The sequence below is a fragment of the Vespa crabro genome, chromosome 17, assembly GCF_910589235.1.
Source record: "Vespa crabro chromosome 17, iyVesCrab1.2, whole genome shotgun sequence".
Lineage (NCBI taxonomy): Eukaryota > Metazoa > Arthropoda > Insecta > Hymenoptera > Vespidae > Vespa > Vespa crabro.
Window position 1 is genome coordinate 5,153,809 of NC_060971.1, and position 19,517 is coordinate 5,173,325.

Consider the following 19,517-nt stretch of genomic DNA (forward strand, 5'->3'; position numbering starts at 1 on the left):
GATTCGACAATGAAAAGATTATATCTATAAATTATTATAAAAAATGTTATCATATAATTTTTCATTAAAATTCTACTTTTACGGATTGATATTAAATTAAATAGCTATGGTATGAACTTTGTTCGATTATCAATGAACGTCGATAGCGACTTGAACGCTTAACAGAAGAGATTCTCTCTTTGCCTCTTTCTCTCTCTCTCTCTCTTTTTCTTTCTCATTGGAGAAAAGGACGTGCGAGGCAATTAATTGCTTGGTGCGAAACGAGACGAGACGGTATTTCGTTTCGAGTTACCCCTTCTCTCCCATACACATACCACCCATCTTCCCGCGTTTTCTCGTCGACCTACGCTTAATTTCTAACCCTTTGCACGCTCTCGAGTGAGAGAGGGAAAGGTAGGAACGCGGGAGAGTATATTAAGCGACACTCGGAATTACAAATAACAAATTGCAATTTGATTCTCCGCTCTGACTCGTACGGAGAGTTACGGGGTTGGTTGGTTGGTTGGTGTTCGTCGAGCTGCCGAGGGCGCAATTTATCATTAGTGACGACAATTTGGTGACGGCCTTTCTGACTCTCTATCATTCGCTCTCTCTCTCTCTCTCTCTCTCTCTCTCTCTCTCTCTCTCTCTCTCTCTCTCTCTCTCTGTCTACCTATCTATCTATCTATCTCTCATTCGAAAGGGAAACGAAACGTTTTACCCTCGAGCTGCCATCGAGAAACCGATCTCGCACCTCTTCAAACGCAAAAAAAAAGAAGAAAAAAATAAAAGAAAAAGAAAAAAGGAAAAGAATTGTGAAACTTAATTTACATCATTATTTTTCTTCTTAAAAAATTATATATATATATATATATATCGAAATCGCTACGATGGAAATATAGTTTGAAATTTACAATATTTTAAATGAACTTTAAACTGATAAAACGTAGCGTGCGTTTAGCGATCTCAAATGAAACAGAATCTAGTTGATAGAAAGAGAAAGAGAAAAAGAGAGAAAGGAAGAGAGAGAGAGAGAGAGAGAGAGTGATGCGAAGGGTGAAGAAAGTCGAAGGTTTGCAATGGAGAAGAAGGGTAGGATAGGTAGGTGGGATGATGACGATAGTGTTGGTGGTGGTGATACTGGTGATGGCTATGGTAGATGGTGATGGTGGTGGTGGTACTCGGGCGTGTAGCATAGAGGGAGAAGAACGGTTTATATGGCTAAAGGCGCATCCCTCGAGCCGTATCGATCGTTGACTTTAAAATTCAAAGAGACCGACAATAGCTTCCCTTTCCGGCAGGGCCTCTGTACTACAATATCATATTCCGTTCCTTTCGTTTCATTGTCTGGTAAAGCCTGCGCTAATAATAAAAGATTGCTACCCTGGAAGCTATGCTTCGAAGAGAGTTAGAAGTAGGAGAAGAAGAAGAAGAAGAAGAAAACAACGACGAGAAGGAAAGAGAGAGAGAGAGAGAGAGAGAGAGAGAGAGAGAGAGAGCGAGAGAGAGAAAGAGAGAAAGAGAAAGAGAGAAAGAAAAAGATAGAATGAGAATGTAACGGCAAAAGTAAGGGCCAAGCTCGGAAAAGTCTTCCCAACTTTGGTAGTACATCATCCAGATAGCCAGGCCCATAATGCTACTACTGAAAAGTTCCTCGAATTCTGTTCCCGCGAATTTAATATTCCGCGCACGGCACTCCCATTGTGTTCATGCGCTTCTTCCACTCTTCTACTTTTTCTCTTTTCCTATCTTTCCTATACTTTTCTTTTTTCTTTTCTTTGTTATTTCTTATTTTCTCCTTCTTCTTCTTTTTCTTCCTTTTTGTCTTCTTCGAAAGAAAATCTTCGTCGAATGGGCCCCAAACGATGATCATCGAGCTTTCCTATTTGTCTGTTTAATAGGATATAGATAATGAAACGTGTAAATTATTTCGCACGATTTTTTCTTCTCCTTTTCTTTTTCTTTCTTTTTTTGAAATCTCCGACAAGAAGGAAGATAAAAAGTGAGACGAAGGAAAAGTGACGAGCAACGTGTTCTTCTGGCAGGAGCAACAATATACCCCGTTCAAATTACGTAGGTAACGAGAACGAAGAGCAAGACATTCGTTTGCGGTAAGGGAGATGCTGATATCGTCGAGTTTAGGGGGAGAACGCAATACAATGGACGATCGTATTAAATCATAAATGTAAACGAAGATGGCAATGTATTGGGGGGGAAAGAAAGAGAAAGAAAAAGAGAGAAGGAGAGATAGATAAAAAGAGAGATGGAATTAATGAAAAAAGGAAGTACGTACATATGCACACAAAGCATCCTTAATGAATCGTCAAACTTTTTTCTGAACTCAAATACAATTTATAGTATATTCCTAAAATATAATGAAAAATTTAATTTACGCAAAACATAACAGTTCGATGAAATTTGTTAAATAATAATTGTACGATATATTTGTGAAAAAGAAAAATGTTAATGCAACAGAGAACATTCTAAATGTTACCAAAGGATTTAGAAATTCGTCCTTAATTTTGTGCTTCCTATGGTAGGACGTCTGCTTAACCGGACCCGTTCTTTTTCCTTTTATCACGGAGAACCACGGGGAGGATCAAACGTTGAGCATCAAAAGGAAATGTATTACGGATGAAAAGAAAGGAAGGATCCTCCGTAGTAATTCCCGAATTGTTCGATACAAATCTAGGATATTTAATATCCTTCGGATTCAATATTAGAAGAAAATTAATGGCTATATATAATCGATGAGTCAGTTTTCATTTAAATCAAAAATGAATTACTTCGTTGAGAATTAATCTTTCAATGTGTCTATTAAAATAAATAATGAAAAAATATTCTATCATGTCGATGTATAATACACGAATAAATCCTTTCATTATCATAAAATAATTATTTTCATATATATATATGAAAATAATATATATATATATGTATATATTTTTCGTATATTATATGATTTAACGGATATATAATTTTTTTTCATATAAAAGATATAATTTTATATATAATTTATCTATCGAATGATCTTATGGAATAACTAGTAATTTTACAAAATCGTAAACGAAACGGTGAGGGGAGCGACAGGAGGAGGGGAGTGTACCTGAATCGAAATTAAACGTATTCGGCAAAAGAGAGAGAGAGAGCGTGAGAGAAAGAGAGAGTGAGAGAGAAGGGAGAGACACAAAATGAAATATTTAGCGATCTCTCTGGGGGTTGGGTCCCTGTAAAACTCGAAGGTTCTCTCTTTGTCGGCAAGGATATAAACATAGGAACGAAATGGAATGTGGTAACCCCTTTTCTCCTACGTATTCCGTATGCCTGTTGTTTTATTATCGTGATGTCGAACGCAGTTATCGAAAATTTCTACCCTTCCTCTTGTGTCCTACTTTTCTATGTATATGAAAGGTGGGAGGGATTTTGTATATGTGCATGGGGACGATACGATTAATACAATTTCAAAATTTTTATATTGATAAGAAGAAAAAAGTTAAAGGATAAGGAAAAGAAGAAAAAAAAAGAAGAAAAAGGAAGGAAGGAAGGAAAGAAAATGTAAAAGGAAAACTTCGAAGGTGAATCAACCGTATAAAGCGAGTTGTCAAAAATAATTGATAGTATTTAAAGATTGAAAAGCGAAGGATATATCGATGACGACGAAGGTATATATATATATTTTTTTCCCCTTTTTTCTTTTTCATTTAAAAAGAAAGAAAAAAAGAAAAGGAAAGGAAAAAGAAATAACGAGTCATTCGAAAGGTCGGATAAAGTCTTGTGAAAATTGACGAGGCTCGTGTGGTACGAGTTAGATTGATCGCTCGAGTGTTTCGAGGAAAAGGCGTACGTGAAAAAGAGAAGGAAAGTGGAAAGAGGGAAAGAGGGAAGAGAAAGAGAGAGAGAGAGAGAGAGGTTGCGTTGAATGGACCGGATTGAAACGTCGAAGAGTGAATAGAGCCCTGAAAGAAATACATTAGCGCAATGTGAAGGGTAATTTGAAAAATAAACTGGAGTAATCGAAGAGTAGAATGGAAACGAAAGAACGTTTTCTCCTACTCGATCATATTTCCTTCGAGTATTAAATAATAGAGAAGAAAAAAAGAAAAAGAAAGATATGAAAAAATCCATGCTTATAAAAAATATTACCAAATTATTAATTATTTGAAGAATATGTATCGACGTTGTTACAAAATTTCAATTATCTATATATACATATATATATATATTTTTTTTTGTTTTTCTATTTAACATAGCTTACAAGAGTGTTTCATTGGGATCGTATAAAAAAGAAAAAGAAGACAAAGAGAGAGAGAGAGAAAGAGATTAAAATCTGAATTACATTATATTTGACGATAAAGGCGCGAAGAAAGATATCTCTCTAATCGAGTTCTCTTATTCCACGTGGAATTAGAAAATAAACGTGTATTCCCTGTAAAAAGCAGGTGCATTACTCGCTCGCAAATGCTTTACGACGATTTTATTGTCGGCCCCCGGTGTTCAGCGGTCGTATTTAACGTTTTATCCCACCGCGTTCATTCTATCCTCTCTTTCTCTACTCTATGGCACCCTCTTGCAAAAGGGTTACGATTATATTTTTCAACTATACGATCTAGAGAGAAAGAGAGAGAGAGAGAGAGAGAGAGAGAGAGAAAGAGAAAGAAGGCTCTTCGAATCGTTTCATAAAAGTCGTCTGGCACATTCGTTCTCCTAGATTATTGCACCGACGAGAACGAGATATATATTTTATTTATTATTTCACTTTTAAGGCGAGCCTATGCTCGGCATCTTCGGGACAACGTCCAGCATCAAGGGATTAAAGATGGAGAAGCATAAAGTACGAAGAGAACATTCTTTCTTTCTCTCTTTCTTTCTCTCTCTCTCTCTCTCTCTCTCTCTCTTTTCTCTTCTTCTTCTTTCTCTCTCTCTCTCTCTTTTTCTCTTCTTCATCATCTTTCTCTCTCCCTCTCTCTCTTCCTTTCTTTCTTCTTCGACTCCTTGAGTCGGCAAGATCGAAGATGGGAATATAGCTAGCCGGCAACACTTTGCTACTTTATTTCGCGCAAAACCGCTCGCACGCGTGCTTTAATTAAACGAGCACGCTGAAACCCTCGTAAAATCGTCTTACACCGCTTTCCGCGGAACCTTATTTCGCGTTTAAAAACCTTGCCGCGAGAATATTTTATCGCCCACCACAACTCGCGAATATTCTTTCTCAGTAGGAAAGAATAAAAAGGTAGAAAGAGTATTCTTCGTAGAGAATATTCACATACATACAGATACGTACATAACTTGCTAGAGGAGATGCGCTATCTTAAAAAGGGGAAAAAGAAAAAAAAAAAGAAAAAGTTTGGGAAAATGACCGAAAAGAAAAGGGAAAGAAAGAGGTTGACGCGTCATTGTCCCTGTAAAAATCTTAACAAATCAGTTGTGTCAGTGAGAAAATAAATTAGAAAAACGAAAAGAAAAGAGAAAAAAACAGCTATCATGCAAATGAATTTTGTTGCATAAGTAAACTTGATGCTGACCGATAGAAGAACATTTTCATTTTTATCACTTTGTTTTATTCTAATTGTAAAAAAAATTCAAGTATCAATTTTGCAAGAGTATTTTGATCAGCTATTTTCAATAATAAAATATCATTCTTTTTCTATGTATATTTAATAGAGAAATGTATCAATCGTTAATGCCTGAAATTATGATAAATTATATTGGAAAATTTGTAAAATTATTAAAGAAATTATTTTATCTCATGGTGAAAGGTCGTTGAAAGTTACGTGTTATCAGTTATCAAAAGGAAATATAAATGAAAAATCTATGTCTCGTTGAAAGTTATTATAAAGCCATTGATCGATTAATTCAGAAATAATTTCCAAGAATTACCAATCCTTTCAATGGACATCCTCTTCATTAGTGTAGAATGAACTTCTAAGTTCATTCATGTTTCATTCTATTTTATGAGGTACACTTTATGGGATAGTAAATAACATATTATTCATACGGAAGAAAGAATGCGAGAGTTTATTGTATATTCTAATCGAAATATTCAAATCGAAAAGCGACAAACAAATTATTATTGTTTTACTTGTTCCAACGAAATTGCAATTGCCAGTGATTGTTTTAAAGTTGTTATCAGAAAACAATGTTGTAAGACATTAGACGATAATAATTAAGATATGTAAAAATAACAATAATAATAATAATAATTTCTTCCAATGTAATATCATTATAATTCGAAGCGATAAGTTTTCTTTTTTTTTACGATTCCGTAAAAAAATCTGTTCGAATTATGTTCGAATAGGTGATCGTAAAAAGGTATTCCGGTACAAAGGATTAAAAAAAAAATACGAAGAAAAAAGAAAGAGAAGAAAAGAAAAAAACTGATCAATCCTTGATAATAAAATATAAATATAAATAAATGAATAATACAAATAAAAAAAAGAAAAGAAAACATTACGTATGTAATATAGACGAAGTTATACGCTACATTCGAATCCAACTACACGGCTTGAATGAAACATGACAAAAAATAAAAGTCATCATAATAAAATCTGATTGATAAGATAGATCGTCAAGGTTATATAGCGGTAAGTCGGACGTTCTTCGAAAGGGGTTTTTGGGGGTTGGTTACTATATATCGAAGAGGGTTGGAGTTTGAAGCTTACTTGGACTAAAATTAAGGAACTCGTGATGTTCCGTGCACGCGGATTTCGAGTTACTCGAGAAGAAGTGGGGTGAATATGTAAAGGGCTGGTCGGGATGGCGGAGCGGGGCGGGAAGTGATGGGAAAAGGGCTAGGCCGCAGCTGCGACATCGCGAAATTACGAGGTGCCTGTAGAAGTCGCCGTCTTCGTCTTCGTCGTTGTCGTCGTCTTCGTCGTTGTCGTTGTCGTCGTCGTCTCCTTAGTGAAAGCGTTGACAAATGACACGAAGGCAAGTTTTATTATTTTAGATGTCGGCCCATCAGAGAGCCAACGTGGTTACGGCTTATACGAACCCAGACGCCACGGCTGGATGTGTTTTACATATATTTTCTGACGATCTCCCCAGAGTCAACTTCCTCCCTGGTCCCTTCCTCCTTACTCCTTCCACTCTGCCTCTCTCCCTTGTCCTTCTTTTCCTCTTTCTCTTCCCTCTTTCCCATTCTTACCTTCTTTTCTATCGTTTCGAGTTCCTTGACAAATCCCTTCGGGGTTTTATTAGACGAACTTTTTACGATGAACTTTATGTATCTGTCCTCTCTCTCTCTCGCTCTCTCTCTCTCTCTCTCTCTCTCTCTCCTGCTTTCTCTCTCTGTCTTTATGACAAACGAGTGTTTAGAATAAAAGGAAGTTCGTAGAAATTCGAAATATATTTCGAATTTCATCGGCGCACTTATACTTGCTACTACTTTTTTCCTCTCTCTCTCTCTCTTTTCTTTTTTTCTTTACCCTCGTGTTTCTCTTTCTACGAGAATAATATCACCGAAGAACGTTTGCTTTCGATTTTCCCGCGAGCATATTTACGTTACCGATGATAAATGGTTTTTAAAACGTAGAGGGAGGAGGACGGCGCGAAGAGCGATGGGGAATGGATATACGGAAATCCCGAAACAACCGAACACCCGTTACAATTTTAAGACGGGCGTAGGAGATATCAAGACAGAAAGAGAGAGAGAGAGAGAGAGGGAGAGAGAGAAAAGAGAAAGAAGAAGAAGTAGAAGAAGAATAAGAATAAAAAGAAGATGATGATGATGATGATGGTGATGATGATGAAGGAGAGAAAGAGAAAGAGAGATATATATATATATAGAGAGAGAGAGAGAAGGATATCATACTTGGAGAAGGAGAAAGATGGAAAGTGCATCGCAGATGCGCCATGACTGATGTTCCTCACTTCCAGATGTAGGAACACTACTATATACACCCATAATACTTTTATCCTTGGTTGTTGTTTGTTCAGAGCGTTCTAAAATACCACCAATGGCAAGCTACGTTGGTAGGAGGGAGATAATGATGAAAAAAAAAAATAAAAAAAATAAAAAAATAAAAAAAGAAAGAAGAAAAAAGAAAGAAGGAAAGAGAAAAAAGAAAGAAAAGAAAAGAAAAGAGAACTGGGTAAAGGGTGGAGGGAAAGGGAGGAAAAAAGAAAACGAAGGGAGGGAAAGAGGGAGAGGAGAAAGAAAAAAGGAAGAAACGAAAACGAAGTAGTAGTACTTTATATATGGGTTTGTTCGAGCGCGCTCACCCGCGATTATCCTCGTAAAAAATGACGGTTGCATCAACAACGTCGAACACGTGTACTTGTAACATCGTCCTCCGAGATGTTAGGCTTTCATCGTCCTCGATGATGGACGTCTATCACGTGAGACAACGTTCTCGTCGCGGCCTCCTTTTCCTTCTTATTCTTCTTCTTCGTTTTCGTCTTCTTCTTCTTCTTCTTCTTCATATTCTTTTACCACTTTTACTTTGTCCTCTTTTCCCGTTTTCTCTCTTTCGATTTACTGCGAAGTCTTCATACGAGTTGCTCGTTAACGTTCTAACAGCGTACTACTACTATTACTGATCGCTGTATACTCATAGAACAGGACGTTCTTATTTTTCTTTACCTCTAGGAAACAGTAAACATATGATACGAGATGGCATACAATGTCAACGGAATACAATCATCGCGTAGCAAATGAATAACAGTTTAGTTATGTTAGTTATATATAGATATAGTAGAAGTGGATAGATAGAAGTGAGTAAGTAAATAAATAAATAACTTGCTTACGTCGAGATAATAACATCGTAATGACATATAAATGGACCTTGAGAAATGAAAACGATGACAGAGTAATATATGTATATCGATCGTCTTTTACGTACTTTAATGTAGTTACATATGTATATAAATATATATATATATATATATATATATATATATATATATATGAGATGACTTTTAATGAAGAGTTATTACGTAGCGATTGAAATTATTTTTTATATTAGATTGAAACAAAATGGGCAATTTGAAAATTGCAATAAAGGAAAGAGTAAAAAAAGTAAAATTGAATCTATAGAAGAAAATGAGAGAAAGAGAGAGAGAGAGAGAGAGATAAAAAGGGGTAGGTTCGGAAAGATCCGTTTAGGGGACTTATCAATTACCGGGGACGAGCAGGAGCCACTTTTCGTTGGAGCCTGGCTTTTACGTGCGGCTATGTAAATTGAAGAGGTTACACGGTTTTACATATTTCAACAGATTCCTGTCACTCGTGTAGAAGACGAAAGATAGAGAGAGAGAAAGAGAGAGAGAAAGAGAGAGAGAGAGAGAAAGAAAGAGAAAGAGAAGGGAGAGAATGGTGTAGAGAGACGGCTGGTGTGGTAGCCACTTGAAAAGTGCTGGGCGAAGCGTTTCGTCGAGTGTTTTATGGAAAGCTTTAGAATTGTAGATTTTCTCTCTCTCATGTTCACGGGATTTATGATGGCCGCCGACGGCAAGAGAGAAACGTTCTACGTGTGCATTCTCTCTCTTTCGCGCTCTCTCTTTCTCTTTCCTTCCTATGTATGCTGCTACTTGCAGCCATGGCGAAAATATATAAAAGGATATTATTTAAATTCTTGACAAATTTCAAACTCGAGCCTTCTTGTCTTTGCCACGTCAAAAACATATTTTTCAAGTCGTGATCAATGTTGAGAGGTCAACCATAAGAAGAAGAGTCATCGACATATATATATACATATATACATATATATCTCATATTCTTTTTCTTTCTTACTATCTTTATAGATCTACTCTCTTTCTCTTTCAAGGAGAACGCCCGCGAGCGATGTGACTCGCTATTGGATTTCGATTGAAAAACGATTATTCTTATCGAGTGACCCGTGGACTCGCAGCTCCTGCTCGTTTGTCATCGCCCGTTACGCTTTTCTCTCTCTTTCTCTTTCTATCTATCTTTCTCTTTTACTGTCACCACCAGCATCCCCGAACATCGTGAAGGATCTTTTCTCCCCCTTCTTACTTTCCAACTCTCTCCTCTCTCTCTCTCTCTCTCTCTCTCTTTCTCTCACTCTGGCACACACATCCCTGGCAAACTTTCACGATTTCTATCCCGACGATCGACGGTTCTTTCGTACTTTTTCTTTTTTTCTTCCCTTCCTACTTCTCCTTTTCTTATTCCTTTTTTTCTTTTTTTTTTGTTTTCTTTTTAATGTCTTTGTCTTCTTCAAACGACGTGACCTATCGCTTTCTATACTTGCATCGTTATATTTATAGCATAACAACGTTCCCTCTCTCCGTTAATAAAAGGTTATTAATATTTGAAATAGTAAAAAAGAAAGAAAGAAAAATTAAAAAATCTGAAATACTATCGTTCGTTCGAATATTATTCGCTCTTTTCTTTTTTTCTTTTTCTTTGTTTCTCTTTTTACCCTAAATACTTTTAAGCGTTGAAAATAGAAAAGGATGAGCGAAAGAATTTGATTTGGGAGGGAGCAATAGTCGGAACTGTAGAGCATACATGAAACTGTTTGATCTGTATGCATATCGTAGCAGCTCTCAGTTTCACAAATTCTCTCTCTCTCTCCTTCTCTCTTTCTTCTTTCCTAGTATAGAGAGAGAAAGAAGAGAGAGAGAGAGAGAGAGAGAGAAAGAGAGAGGGCCTGACCCTGCAGGGCAAGCACGTATTTGCAGAAGGGTCGCTGATAACACGACACCGGACCCATATATTTATACGTATATATGTGTCCGTATTCTCGTGAACGTGGACGGACATTGTAAATATTAGTTCATTACCAAAAGTGCCAGTAGAACCGTGGCTACGAACGGTTGGTAGGACTGTATCGAACCGCAGGAACGTTCGTTCGCGGTTTATTTAATACCACCCTTTTAACTGCTCTTCTCAATTTCATCCCTTTTGTTTCCTTCTCTCTCTCTCTCTCTCTCTCTCTCCCTCTCTCCTTTTCTCTCTCTCTTTCCTTCTATCTATCTCTCTATCTTCTAGATTCTAATAACGTTTATGGAATAAATCTGATTTAGAAATTAATCGATATTGTTTAGGGTGCACGTTTAACACGTAACTATAAAGAGATTTCGATGAAAATTAAATCGATGTCCATATCTCTGGAATTAGAAAGGAGAAAGAGAATGAAAGAAAAAAAAAAGGATAAAGAAAAAAGAAGAAGAGGAAGGAGAAAAAAAAGAAAAGATTTCTTCTTGTCACGCAAAAGACATCGATATCTACTCATACATACATATATATATATATATATATATATATATATATATTTACACACACGCGCGTGCACATACATACATACATAGTTACGCATACATACACATACACACATGCATCAAGAATTATCCGTTCGTTTCGATATAATCGAAGCGATGGAGCCCGTTAGAGACTTTCCATCAAATCGATCCAATTCTCATGGGGAGGTTAGCAGTGAACGAAGGAAGGAAGGAAGGAAGGAAGGAAGGAAGGAAGGAAGGAAGGAAGGACGAGGGAGAGGAAGAGAGAGAAAGAGTGAGAGGGAGAGAGGAAAGACGAGCTTGGAAACGTTTTGCCGGAAGTATTGCATGTTGCGGGTTCATAAATAAGATTACAAGAAGGTGCTCGTACTCATAGTAGTAGTAAGCGAGCGGGTGGTCAAAGGAAAGAAACAGATATATGAAAGAAAACCTAAATGAGAAAAAGAGAGATAGAGAGAGAAAGAGAGGGAGAGAGAAAGAGAAAACTCAACTTGATAATATAGTATTATAGTGTGTGTTTGTGAAAAAAGGGGAATCATTTAATAACAATAATATATCTTGACCTATTCAACGATACCCCGAATTGATTTTTCATAGAAATGCAGAAACAAAGGAAAATGGTGATATATCAGTGTATATCGTAAATACTATCTGCCGTTTGATATCAATCGTTATTGCTTTAGTTCTTTTTTTTTTTTCTTTTCTTTTTTTTCTTGAGAGAAAGAGAGAAAGGGAGAGAGAGAGAGAGAGAGAGAGAGAGAGAGAGAGAAAGAGGGATAAATGATAATCGAGAGTATTTCTAATCGAAATTATAGTTTCAATCGTGACACCTATGTATATCAGATTTTCTTCGAAAATTTGATCGTTAAACAAAGTTAATTTGGTAACATCCTGTTCCAGTTAAAAGTATAGAGTTCAACGATCCTTCGTCAGCACTAATCGTAGGAATAATTAGTACGGAGCTTAACGTTACTGGTAGGAAGACGGTGACACGTCAAGTCTTCTCTCTCTCTCTCTCTCTCTCTCTCTCTCTCTCTCTCTCTCTTTCTCCTTCTCTTTCTAACGTCGAGGTTCGTTCGCCACACGACTCAACAAATTAGATGACGATGATCGTAAGCTCGTTAGTCTTCGGAACGACCGATCGTCGAGGAAATATCGTTGGCTGTACTTACGATGATAGACGAAACAAGAACGAAAGATAGACGCAGACAGTGTGTGCGAGAGAGAAAAAGAGAGAGGGAGAGAGAGAAGATGGTTTAACGACGAGAGATGAAAAGAACCGAAAAAATGGCGAGTCGATTTCGGATGATAATTTCACGGTAGATTTAGTCCTACTACTCTTCTGTATATATATATATATATATATACATATACACACACATATATAAAACATATGTGTTTGCGTATGACACATCGTTACGCCATGAGACCGTGGACTAATTATGTTTTTAATTAATCACCGTTTTGTCGCACAAGAGGAGGAACGAGAACGCGTCGAGGCGTTGAAGTCACCGGCTTTCGCTCGTCGCGTGCCAAAGTTTGCTCGGTGTACCTCGTTACCGAGCACCGACGTACGTTCTAATAATGCACCTTGGTAAAACATGACACTTTCCTATACACACATATACAGAGAGAAAGAGAGAGAGAGAGAGAGAGATACATACACACGCACATTGACTTTCTATCTGTCCATCTTTCTTTCTCTCTATTTTTCTCTTTTTTCTCCTCTCCTTCTTTCTTACAGTCTCTCTTCAAGGAAAGAAGTATTTACCGTCCAACAGACAACACAACGTGACAGGTTTAGGAGACTTCGAACGACGTTCTTTCGACGCATCAACGTAAATGATCCGGAAACTTCGTCGGAATAGAGAAGGATATTAAATATGTGCATATCCAAAAATATTTTCTAACGGACCAGCCATCGTAGAATTCCTTTGTCTAGACTATGACGACGTGAGGATATAAATAATTTGTCGTAAACATATGTATATAAGTTACTTCTCTTTCTTTTACTTTTTTCTTTCTTTCCTTCTTTCTTTCTTTTTTCTTTTTTTTTTTGAACGTGTTAAAAAGAATTCGAATCCTATTTTTAATGACCGATGGATTATTTGATAAAAGGCAGGAGGGTGAAAAAAGGAAAGGAAGAAGAAGAAAAAAATTAATAGGCAAGGAAACATATGGAATGAAGTGTTAAAGGTCAAAAGGAGAGAGAAGATTAAAAGAAATGATAAAAAAAAAGGGAAAAAAAAGAAAATAAATAAAAGAAGGAAGAGGAAGGAGATGATCGAGGACGATCGAAATCGTTTCGTGGCGTCGATCAAAACGCACGATCCTTTCTTATATTCCACGAAAAAAGGATATATAAATTATGTATAGAGATATTTTCGAACTAGAACGTTTAGGATAGTCAGTCAAGCGACGTAATACATGTGTGACGTAACACGAGACTCCTTTCGAGAAAGCTTAAGTTAATCGGGAGAATCCTGCGATCTAACCTCCTTTCTTCGATGCACGGTTTCCACATAATCGATTCGTAGAAAGGATCGAACGGGCGAAGTTAGTATGTTTCCAAGGATGATCCCTTTTTGTCACGTTGGATCAACTATTTTTGTCTGAGGGAGATCTCTCGATCGTTATTCACTCGAAAATTCAGGCTCACGCGAACTCATCCTCTTATTTTTACCACAAGTTTTATCAAGAAAATCATTTCGAGTGGTTAATTGTCCTTTCTCTTGAATCATTTTAGATAAAAACTAGATCACGAAGAGTCACGATCCAACAATTCCAAAATACCACAGTTTTTAGTGTCCCAGTTCTTTTTTTCTTCCCTTTCTTTTCCTTTTTTCTTTCGTTTTTTTTTTTCCTTTGTCCTTGTAAAAAATCATATCCCACACGTCGAATCAATAAGTCAATCGACATCGAAGTTAATTAATCCATTAAATATCCTCTCTAATGCAAAGAAGGAACGGACAAAAGGAAAGAAAAAAAAATGTTGAGTCTATTAATAATATCATAGAAAGGCCAAACTTAATTATAAGTATTTGTGAAATTTTTTTCAACAAATTTTTTACGATAATCAGTTTAAGTTAATAGTTAACTATTAAATAGAAGTAAACGCGTTAACCCACAAATAGACACATATATATTATATATATATATATACATATACATCGGAGATAGGTACAATTTTAATCAATCGACATTAGCAAACGAGGAAAACGTATTTCTCAAGGCGTTAATCGTAACGCATCATTATTACACGCACGAAAGCAAAGCTACGTATGTATGTTGTATTACTTGAGCAGAGAGAGGATGGTGTAACGCAGCGGGACTCGCGTCAAACGTCTACGAGACATAAATACGTCAGGGCATGGTGTGCGTGCGCCAAGGCGCTGACAGTTCGTTTGAGTGCAATTAGCGTCTCTCCTTCTCACCCTACCCCTCCCTACGTCCCCCTCTTCATCTTCTTCACTCCCCACTTGTATTCTCCCCTATCCCTCCCATCCTTGTTCATAGTCGACGCCTCATAAGCTTGCTATCGCGTAACAGATCACCGAATAAAATTACCTGTTTCTCTTATTTTTCATTCTCCTACCGTAAAACCCATAGAAATAAAAATATATTACATGATACATACACACATTCGTGCATACGTATGCATGTTTGTGTGTGTATGTGTGCGTGTATAATTGAAATATTACGAAATCCGAAAAATATCGATTTAAAACGATACAAGGTTACAATTCGTTTCTAATTCTAAATAAATTGTTTTAATTTAATTATTATCTAATATAATTAGACATTGCGATTGGTATTAAATCCAGCTTCGAATCAGATAATTGATCATATATAAAAGCCTATGGTTGACATTAACAAACGTTTTCATTTAATTCACAACTACAAAGAGGAAGAGTGAGCGAGCGAGAGAATGAAAGAAAGAAAGAAGGGTAGGTGAGAGAGAGGTCAGTGGGGGTAGCAGGGAAAGAGGAAACGAGCACATAGCACGAATCGCCCATAACGAGGAGGCTCAACTTTATGAATATTATTTTCCAGCAGATGTCCCGGACGATAGGAGCCTCGTCGACGTCGCCGACGACGTCGTTCTGGTAATTAATGACGCTTACCCAAGAAAAGAGAGAGAGAGAGAGAAAGAGAAAGACAGAGAGAGTTTCATAGTTAGGGTTGCGATCGTTACGAGAAAGAGAAAGAGAGGAGATATACGAAACCTCGAGGAAATTAAGAAGAGGGAAAGAGAGAAGTAATAACGAAAATAGAAGAAGAAGAAAAAGGGGGATAGAATTTTGGCAGGAGGGTTCGACGATAAGAAAATCCAACTTGGTGAAAACCAATGGCAACTCAACGGTTGGATGTTTGAATGGAGAACGACAATGCGCTTTGAATTATGCTAGAATGACTTAGTAGTTTTAAAGCCAGGAAGCCGACATTAGCGCATTGATACCAGAACATTCTGAGGGACCATTAATATTACTTACTTTACGGGGCTAAATTCTCTCTCTCTCTCTCTCTCTCTCTCTCGTACTCTCTCTAGCATAGAGAAAGAGACTGTATGTCGAGTAGAGAGAGAGAGAGAGAGAGAGAGAGAGGTTTGCCTCTGTCGGAGGGTCGTGCTCGCGTTTTAACCGGCCGCCTCTATCCGGGGCTCGTAGCTCCGCGTATTCGCGAGTTTACCGCAGAATCAGATTATTATCTCGCGCGTACCCTCTCCACGCATTTCTCCCGGGAGGCCCAGCAGCCACCCAGCTAGAGCCACCCATTGTCACCGTACCGCGCTGCCGGCCGGGCTTAACGAGCTAAATTGGGAAATCGATGATGATGTCGCGATTCTCCGTAGTCAGGTTTTTACTTCGCTTCGATTAACGTTCGATCCTCTTGGATGTTCCGGTGTCAAACATATACATAGTACGTGAATAATAGTAATATAAAGATATTATTATATACCAATTTAGGAATAATATCTGTAATAATTTTAGAAATATATGTACATACATATATATGTATATATGTGTGTAGGTAATACCGAGCTTGTGAAAAAAAAAGAAAAAAGGAATACTATACGGATTCGTAGATTGAATTTAAAACGTGCGAAGGAGAAAGACAAACGAGTGATATAACTCTTCTCAAACGAAAAAGGAAACCTTCCTTCCGTCGAGTTAAACGTTTGTCACGTGCAAAGCGCTTGGATTAGACACGACACGTGGGGATAACCAGTCGAAAGAGGAGAAGAAAGAGAAAGAGAAAAAGATAAAGATAAAGAGAAAGTGAGAGGGCGTGAGTCGGTCGAGCAAGCTGCTATAGCGCCAGACTCTCTTCTATCCGTTTGCTTGTAAAATCAAAAGGACAAACAATTAATAACGGCGTTGCCGGCGATTAATCAGAATTTAACTCTCAGTTAAATACTCAGGGGGGTTCGTTTCGTGCTTGTGGCCTCAGTTTCTCTCTCTCTCTCTCTCTCTCTCTCTCTCTCTCTCTCTCTCTCTCTCTTTCTTTATCTCTTTCTCTCTTGGTCCAATCGAAAAGAGAGAGAGAAAGAGATACAAGAGAGATATAGAGAGGGAGAGATAGAAAGAGAGAGAAAGCTCGAAAGGGGTGAGAGCACGCAGAATAAACAAAGGTTTACATCAGTGTCAGTCGCAACAAGTCCGAATTCGTCTAGGGTTCTCGGCATGAATATTCACGGCTGCTCTCTCGCTTGTCCGTCCCTTCGAGCCACCCTTCGGTCCTCCGTTTGCCTCAACCGGCCGTCGATTCACCCCCCATATACGCCAACGCTTCCTCCTCCGTGCCTGCCTGCCTGCCTCGTCGTCCATTTACCACCCCCTGCGATATCCATCGAACGGCTACCAGTCAAAGGCCCGAAATCACAATACGCGTTTGTCCGGTTGACGAAGTCAACGTTGGGCGGCTGCTAAAGCAAATAGAATGTGAGGGCGATCGCCACGGGCCTGATGAAAGAGAGAGAGAGAGAGAGAGAGAGAGAGAGAGAGAGAGAGAGAGAGAGAGAGAGAAAGAAAGAAAGAGATAAAGAGAAAGAGACGGGACCAATGGTCATTACCTTTGAATTGGAAATGACGTTTCCAACGTTATCCGTCGAGTGGCGATTTTCAAAGCTCGTTTTAACGATCCTTCGACTGGCTCTCTTATTTGATCGAACTTCCCGCTCGCCCCCTCCCCTCCTCCACCCTTACCCGGTACGAAATACCAAAGAAAAGAGAGAAAGAGACAAAAAGATCCATTTAAACTTTCAAAGAATTGGATTGAACGTCTTCTTATGTCTAACCATCAATGATTACCTATCCGATATTACTACTACTATTGCTACTACTACTACTACTACTATTACTTCTTAAGATAAAAGGGAAATCGGCTTAGTAGGGGGTTTTAGAGAGCCCTTTCGCCAAGAGAAAATTGCCGAACGGTCGATGCGAGGAGTGTTTCGAGGCCAACCGAATGATTTAATCCCCGAATGATGGACGTTCACGTCGCGACGATGATCTGCGTGCCGTGAAGTGACAAGTGGTTAGGATCACGGGGAAACATCGTGGCTCTGTGTGGTTGTGCGCGCTTTGGGTGGGTATGCGCACGTTACTGCTATCGGAGCAGGAGCAACTCGCGGTTCTCTATTGGTATTTGCTATATATCGGTGACTCTCGCTTGCTTTCCATCCAGACCAGAAGGAAAGAGGGGTATGTAGTTTGAGGGAGGTGTGTGGAGATAGCGAGAGAAACAGAGACAGAATGAGAGAGAGAGAGAGAGAGAGAGAGAGAGAGAGAGAGAGAGTAGGATGAGAGAGGCGGAGAGCTCGAACCGTACAAATCATGTTGGCATTACCGCGTCAGGCCTCAGGACTCAACCTGTCGTGCGACCGGAAACTCGACGCTTCACGGTAATACTGATTTATCGGAAGTGCAACGGGTTGGTATGCAACGCTGATGCAACGCATACGCATCACGGACACGCGATTCGGCGTTACGAGGATCTTCGGGAATAACGAGATTTTTTCTTTCTTTTTTTCCTTTTTCCTTCTTTTTTGTCTTTTCATTTTACCCCTTTTTTTCCCCTCGTTCTTTTTTCTTTACCTTTTGTTTTGCTCTTTTTTTTGTGCTTCCTTTCCTTTTCTCTCTTCTTTTATTTGCTTTTTTTTTTTCTTCGATTCCTTTCCCTCCTTCTTTCCCTGTTCTTTCACTCTCTCTTTCTCTATCTCTCTCTTTCTTGTCTTTTTCTTTTTTTTTTTTTTTTTAGTTTTTTTCCCCCTTTAAATTTCGAAAACCATGTCGAAACACGTGGACGTAAATCGATAGCAACGAAAAGCGTATTTTAAATAAGTCGACTAGTTAAAAGGTACCGATTCGATAAGAATCCGCTCGTAATAATATCCCCGCAATTGTTGTTCCCTGACAATTCTTTTCTTTCTCTTTACTTTTTTCTTTTTTTTTCTATTTTTTTTCTGTTTTTTTTCTTCTTTTTTTTTTTTTTTTTTTTTTTTTTATTACCAAGTTAACGAGATTAAATCGATAGACTTATTACTTGTGTGTCTTCTCCTACCTTTCAAGGTGTTTGACAATATCTTCGTAGGCAGCTCGGCAGTTTTCCCATACCGTCCCGGACCTGTGGAACACAAAAGGCAATACTTCAGGTAAAACAGGACAAAACATAAGAAATCATTAGCGACAATATTATTATCCCCTTATTAGGGGATTATTAGGATTTCCTTGATCAGTCTTATTGATCAAGAGAGAAAGAAGATCTTAAAGAGGAAGAAAAAGAAAAGAGAAATGAGACGTAGGAAGAAGATAGAAAGGAGAAGGGATAAGATAGGATGCAGAATGTGGGAGGGAAGCGAGATGGGAGTAGGTTGGAACAGGGGGTAGGGATGTGATAGAGAAGATTTTTCCTCTTCGTCTGCCTAAGTTAGATATCTCATTTCTTCTTTTTCTTCTTCTTCTTTTTCTTCTTCTTCTTCTTCCTCTTCTTCTTCTTATACTTCTTCCATTTTTTCTTTCTTTCTTTTTTCTTTTTTTTTTTTTTTTTTTTGATTCACCGAGTTGACCGACTACGTCTGAGCTAACACGAATATGCCGCTGGTGCTTTGAAGTACGATGATTAAAAGAGACGTCAGAGTTACGAAGAAACGAACCTAATTCCGATCCCTAACGACTAACGTCTCCGTCTCCGTCTTCGTCTTCGAGTGGTACGGGAGATACAGCTAATGAGAAAAACATAGCTAAGAAGAGAACCTACTACTACCTTATTATCCGCGATGGATCGCGGTAACCGTAGGTAAAAGAGTAACACACTTTTAATGAAGAATTCGA

At 38.0% G+C, this 19,517-nt stretch overlaps 1 protein-coding gene across 10 annotated transcripts in view; it reads right to left on the minus strand.

The window, feature by feature from the left end:
- The window catches only part of LOC124430110 (dachshund homolog 2), a 224,017-nt gene that overhangs the window by 90,570 nt on the left and 113,930 nt on the right, over positions 1-19,517 (minus strand). For 9 of the 10 annotated variants that reach the window (XM_046976237.1, XM_046976238.1, XM_046976228.1 and 6 more), the window contains one exon: positions 18,748-18,810. The exons of the other annotated variant lie outside the window; for it this stretch is intronic. In XM_046976237.1, coding sequence (XP_046832193.1) covers positions 18,748-18,810 — 63 coding nt within the window. The remainder of the gene's footprint in view (positions 1-18,747; positions 18,811-19,517) is intronic. 10 annotated transcript variants of the gene reach the window in all.